Raw genomic sequence first — 6,385 nt, 5'->3', positions numbered from 1 at the left:
TTATATAATGTGTATCCTGTTATGTGTTATATAAATTTTAATATATTTCTGTACATTATGTTAAAAAATAAAATAACAATTAATATTATTATTTTAGATCATAATTTTATAAGATTAATATTCTGTCAATACGCGAATCGCGCGGGTTTCTAACACTAGTATTAGTAATAGAAATTGCACGGGGCGTCTTATTTGATCGCCCCCATTTAACTTATACCCATTTTTTTAAAAACTTTTAAGTTGTACCCACTTTTTAAACAACTCCACCTCCCTTTCTCCTCCTTCTTCTCCTCCTTCATTTTCTTTTTTCTTCTTCTACAACGATTTTCTTCTTCTACAACGATGACTTCAACATTGCTCTCTTTGATTAATGAAGCTAAAGCAAATATACTGAGGACTTCCATTTGGATTATTATAACATTAAGAACGAGTTTCCTCATTGTCTGGAAACACAACTCCGTCATCCATTGCTGGAAATTTACTTGATACCGTGAATGTTTCTGCTCCAGCCTTTAACAGTAAGTTTCAAATTCATTCTTTCCCATGCACATGGAGTTTATTCTTCTTTCTCTTTTCTCTTTTCTTTAGGATGTCATATATTCAGAAAAAAATAATATCTTCTGCAAAAAACTTAAAAAATAAATAATTTTACTGGCTTGTTCAGACGCACCAGATTCGACGTTGCCTTGGCATCATGGTTTTGTGGATTGATCAATCGAAAAGCATCAATTACCACCTTCCTTTTAACACTCTGAATTGATCCGATTATATAAAATTTGGGTGAGTTATCAAAAACTAGAACTTTTTGATAGTGGGATTTCCCAGTTATAAAGACAGTTACAACACAAAAACTTTAGCTCTAGAGCTGAAGTTTCCCAGTTACAACACAAAAACTTCAGCTCTAGAGCTGAACTTCAGGGTCGGCTACTAGAATGCTGAAGTTTTGCGTGATTGTCTTTGTTACTTCAGCCCTGTATGCTGAAGTTATGCGAAAAAGCGGGTACACTTGTAATTTTTTTTGCAAAACGGACACAAATTAAAATGTGATATAAAAAGCGGGTATAAATACAAATACTCCGTATTAGTAATGTGCAGAAAATGTCAAATAACCCGTTAAGGCGTTAGTGGACAAATCCCAAGGGCATAAAACGACAAAACAAAGCCCCTGGTGATGTGCGTGAGTGCTGAGTGAAGTGTCACCGTTTGTCACACTATGTAACCTCCTCCACGCGGGAATCTCACTTTCAAGGAGGCTAATTTCCGCCACGTGGCACACCTACCACCTTCTTCTGCCACGTTATGGCTCCACCCCTCGTAACGGCTCTGTTTTCTCTTTTCTCTTTTCTCTTTTGTCCTCTTTCACAATTTTTTTTCTTTTCCTTGCCTTTGCATCTAATACTCTTTCTCTAAAAATCATTCGTTGTATTAATTTTAGATTTTCGTTGAGTAAAGAGAAGGTTTTTAGTATAGCATTAATTAATTTTAATATCATGGAAGTACCAGTAGGGTTCTTGGCAAGGCTTTGGAGCTTTATATCATTTCTTCCTTTCTTCTTCTTGCTCTTCCTCCTTGGCCTTCTCAAAGGTGTACTATAGTATTTCTTTATCAACCCCTTTTCTTTATATATCTGTTTTCAACCCCTAAATTTTTGCATGATCACATAATAAATTGTCTCAGACACCCTTGGTTTGAACAATTGTAAGACATAGTTATACTAAATTTGTACGTCACAAAGTAGTAGTTAGTGGAGTGTACTAAATTTGTACATATCACAAAGTAGTAATATCTGCAGTATATTTTGCACAGAGGCGAATCAAAGATTTGAACTTGTGTGGTACTTATGCATATAAATTTTTTGAGACCATTGCCGCTTTACTCAAAGTTACTGTCTTGTTTGTTTTGGTCATGTTAACACACTTTTAAAGTTGGAGTAATCTACTGGCTGGATAGAGCATTTAGTTAAGGAAAATGATATATAGAGAATGTTTGTAAGAGAACATTAAATTGTTGGCATTAAATGTTTTCTGGATATTGATAAGTTTGATATTTGTCTGGACAGGATTAATAATTGGTCCCATTGTCACAATTATAATAGCAGTTGGGAATTCAGCAGTTGTAATTGGACTATGGCCTGCACATTTTATCTGGACCTACTACTGTGTGACAAAGTATGTGTTTTCTTGCCATATGTCTTTTTCTAGTATTGTTTATTACAGTACAGAATGCAACATATTGAAAGGGAGCCTCGAGCAAAGGCCAAGTTGTCCCCGTGTGACTTATAGGTCACGGGTTAAGGCTGTAGACTCGCCCACCACTGATACTTGCATCAGGTAGGCTGCCTGCATCACACTCCATTGGGGTGCGGGCCTTCTCCGGACCCTGTGTGAATGCGGGATGCTTGTGCGCTATGCTTCCCTTTAGAATGCAACATATTGTGTATGTATCTGATATAGTATTCTGTTGTTTCTTTTGTGCTATTTGTTTCATACTATTTCAGAACAAAAAAGCTTGGATGGGTTTTGAAGATTGCATTACTGGTTTCATTGCCATTTCCTCTGATTCTTTGGCCCATAATAGCCATTATTGGGAGTCTTCTAGGTGGGATAGGGTACGGTTTTTTCGCCCCGTTGATAGCAACTTTTGAGGCTATTGGAGAAAATATCACATTGAAGATCTTCCATTGCTTTGTGGTGAGTCTCAGCATTCACTCAAACTCTGTTCTGTTTGTCTAATACTATTAACTAATGTTAAGTAGATGAAATTTAATATCGCATTGTCGGACAAGACATCGATCCTTGTAGTTAGGGTGCTACTGTCATTTCATTTTCGAGCTTCCGTTTGCTGGTTTCGGAGTTAGAGTGCTCATGTTAAAAGATTCAAACATTTCTAGCTCTTCAATAGAATAATATGTGCATGAAATCTACTGATTAAAAAGAACATATTTGTACATTGTGTGTGTGAGTGTAATTTATAAGCCAGAGAGTATGGTAGTTTTACTATGGGCATTCATGCTAGTTCCATCTGTTTGTCCTGATGTAATTGTGAATTTTACATGCCAATGACTATAGTTGATAAAATTGTTAGGATGGTTGTATTTCCACTGTGAATGTTTCTGCAAGCTCCTTTTGTTCGTTCAACTGTAGTCATGTATTTTACATGCCAAAGATTATAGTTGATAAAATTATCAGGATGGTTGTATTTCCACTCTTAAAGGGAGCTGCACAGTAGTACGGGATTTTACAGACTTTTGCTTCCACTCTTACTTTTCTTACATGGACGAGCTTTCTGAGGAAATGGATCCAGACGAGAAACCAATGGAAGTGAAGTGAGTGATATCCGAATTCTCTTTTCCATGGCATTCTCCGGAGACTGTGAATTACAGAGTACCATATTTTCATTTTCGTGCTGTGTCGTAGGTTGTCAAAGCTGCCGAGTTGCGTTTTGGTTTCTCTGCTTGCAATTCCAGTGGATGTGCCCTTTATTACAGCTCTTGCTCTTTGGAAGAGCCCGTTCATGCTGTTTAGGGGTTGGAAGAGGCTACTAGAGGACTTAATTGGAAGGGAAGGCCCATTTCTGGAGACGGTTTGTGTTCCTTTTGCTGGCCTTGCAATCATTTTGTGGCCTTTAGCTGTTGCTGGATCTGTGGTGGCATCCTTCTTTTCAAGTTTTGCTCTTGCGCTTTACAGCGGGGTCGTGGTCCATCAGGTCTGTTTCCTCTTCCCCTTCTGTTTCTTCCATTTTAACAGATTATTGTATCTGCCGGCTTCGCAAGTTTGAGAGGCACTAGTTTAGCACGTTGTTTGATTCTTACTGAAGTGACATGAGTTTTGCTAGGAAGACTCATTTCGCATGGGACTTGCATACATCTTAGCAGCCGTTTCCATATTTGACGAGTACACAAACGACCTACTTGACATGAGGGAAGGGTCATGCTTCACGAGGTATTGCCTGTATACTACTGCCGATCACTTTAGTTCATTACGTTATGGTCTGAAAGAAACCAACCCATTAATCCATGATATGAAATATTCCCTCTGGTTCAATTTATGTGGCAACATTACTATTTGGGGGGCTTATGAGGTTGTTCTTTGACCATATTTTTCTTAAATATTTTGAATTATTAATTATTACGTATGACTTATAATACTTTTTATGTAGTTTCTAAATATCTAAATTTTATTTTAAAAAAAGTTGAAGAATCTGTCTAATATCACGGTCAAAATTAAGAACTTTGACCTCGTACTCCGAATCGTGCCGTATAAAGTGGAACAGAGGGGGTAACTTACTGATACCATCAATGATGTTGATTGTCTGATTCTTTCCGGCAGCCAGGCCTCAATATCGAAGAAATATGAGCTCATCTGGAGGCCTTGAGAGTAAGAACTCAATTGAGCAGAAGATTGAAAAAGAAGGATCACGCAGCTTGAAGCTTATTTCGCATGGATCAAAAACCCTGAAACAGACAATCCAACAATATACGCCGATGCAGGTATAAAAAGCCATATGTAAAAATCACCCGCGACTTAATTTTTTTCATTTTCTTGAACCTAAATGGTAAGTCTGTGGTAGGTATGGGGTTGGCTCTTTAAATCCTGTGAGGTTAACGGCAGAATACTCCTACGTGAAGGCTTGATAGATGTCAAAGATATTGAGGAATGTATCGTCAAGGGGGACTGTAAGAAGCAAGGCATCAAATTACCTGCTTGGTCGATTCTACAGTGTCTGCTTATATCTGCAAAATCCGACTCGCCAGGCCTGCTAATATGTACGTCTTTTTCCGGGCTTGCCTTTTATCTTCCTCCTCTTTCACTTATGCATTACTTTTAAGGAAGAAATTATGTCTTTTATGCTATATACAGCTGATGAGGTGGAATTGACAAAGTCTAACTGGCCAAAGGATAAAGTTTTCGAGTGGTTTCTTGGACCGCTCTTAGTCATGAAGGAGCAAATAAAAAAACTACAATTGCGAGAAGATGAAGAAATTAGCTTGAGGACGTTGGTAATGGGGTGCAAAAATGAAAGACCAGAGGAATGGGATAACACTGGATTTCCATCCACTGATACTGTGAGGAGAGCACAATTGCAAGCTGTAATTAGGAGGTAAGTCTATATTTATGAAATGCTTTACGAACTTGTTATATTTTGCAATCATAATATTATTATTTTTGCGCCATCTCTTCCTAGGTGCATTGCAGCCACAGTCCATAGTGTCTGTTTGCATATATAACATATACAAACTAACCTATTTAACTTCCTAATAATCTTTTCTTTTTTCGAAAGGGAGCCTTGGCGTAACTGGCCAGGAGGTCAGGGGCTCGAGCCGTGGAAACAGCCTCTTGCAGAGAAAGGCTGAGTACGATAGACCCTTGTGGTCCGGCCCTTCCCCAAGCCCCGCGCATAGCGGGAGCTTAGTGCACCGGACTGCCCTTTTTAATCTTTTCTTTTTCTGAAGTCAACCACATATCTTACAATCATTCACACTGTCCTCATGCGAGAATCACTCACTATTCTCTTAATTGAAATTTTCTTACTTCTAATATTATCTTGAAATTAGAGCGAGAAGTGAACTATTTCTATATGAATAAATAGGTTGCAGGGTATTGTTGGTTCATTATCCCGGGTACCAACATTCAGAAGACGCTTCAAGAATTTGGTGAAGGTGTTGTATTTGGAGGCAATCCAGATCGGTCTTGTGGCTGATAATGATGGTGGAAGCTCAAAAGCTGGAAATAGCAACAGGCGCCAAAGCGTAAAGGGGGACAGGAGAAATAAAGACGAGGGGAAAGAAAATGAGGAAAGCAGTCGAGATGGTGATAGTATTGTGTGACTATAAGTAGATCATCCTCATCGCAGGTGCATGTAATTTGTGTAGTTAAGCATGTAGTAATCAGCTTTAATTGTGTACATTTTGGGTATTGAGTAAGCTTCTTTTTTGTAGTAGCTTCTCTTTCTTTCTGGTGTAGAAAACACAGTAAAAGCAGTTTCACTATATATTGTGGTTTAGCTTCTCCTATAGGATCCTAAAATTGTTTATAACTTGATATACACTCAGTATTACTGAACAAATTAGCTCAGAAACTGTATTTATTTCCTCAAGGGTAATTTGGACTTGATATAAACACACAAAAATAAAGAAGGAAAAAGATGTCGTAAATACGGCTATTCATGACCTCCCGAAACACTTAATAAATTGTAAAGGTATGTTGGGAGCCAGAAATCTTGTTGCGGCTGATCCTCCGGGGAAGAAGATAGTGCTATGATGGTACGCCGTGACTAGCTTGCCATTTAACCATGATTAATGTTTGACTCAAAAGATTTTAAACTCTTTTTAAGCAAATCAATCAAAGAAGATGAAGGGGTTAATCCTAGTTAAGGGTAATCAACT

The 6,385-nt window shown here is 38.0% G+C and overlaps 1 protein-coding gene across 2 annotated transcripts; it reads left to right on the top strand.

The window, feature by feature from the left end:
* Window positions 1–1,378: 1,378 nt before the first annotated feature.
* On the top strand, window positions 1,379–6,018 carry LOC107807292 (putative membrane protein At3g27390). Of its 2 annotated transcripts, XM_016631648.2 has the most exons (10): window positions 1,379–1,584; window positions 2,060–2,168; window positions 2,498–2,690; window positions 3,189–3,325; window positions 3,417–3,705; window positions 3,835–3,941; window positions 4,333–4,489; window positions 4,570–4,765; window positions 4,860–5,100; window positions 5,590–6,018. In XM_016631648.2, the coding sequence occupies exons 1-10, from the start codon at window positions 1,491–1,493 to the stop codon at window positions 5,825–5,827; spliced, it is 1,761 nt and encodes a 586-aa protein (XP_016487134.2). In that variant the 5' UTR covers window positions 1,379–1,490; the 3' UTR covers window positions 5,828–6,018. The 2 variants fall into 2 exon arrangements, with proteins under 2 accessions (XP_016487134.2, XP_016487136.2); XM_016631650.2 differs by lacking the exons at window positions 1,379–1,584; window positions 2,060–2,168 and adding an exon at window positions 2,175–2,330.
* Window positions 6,019–6,385: the final 367 nt, after the last annotated feature.

Source organism: Nicotiana tabacum, chromosome 10, assembly GCF_000715075.1.
Source record: "Nicotiana tabacum cultivar K326 chromosome 10, ASM71507v2, whole genome shotgun sequence".
In the NCBI taxonomy this organism is placed as follows: domain Eukaryota; kingdom Viridiplantae; phylum Streptophyta; class Magnoliopsida; order Solanales; family Solanaceae; genus Nicotiana; species Nicotiana tabacum.
The sequence above is the reverse complement of the archived record's forward strand: the minus strand, read 5'-3'. Positions and strand labels throughout refer to the sequence as shown.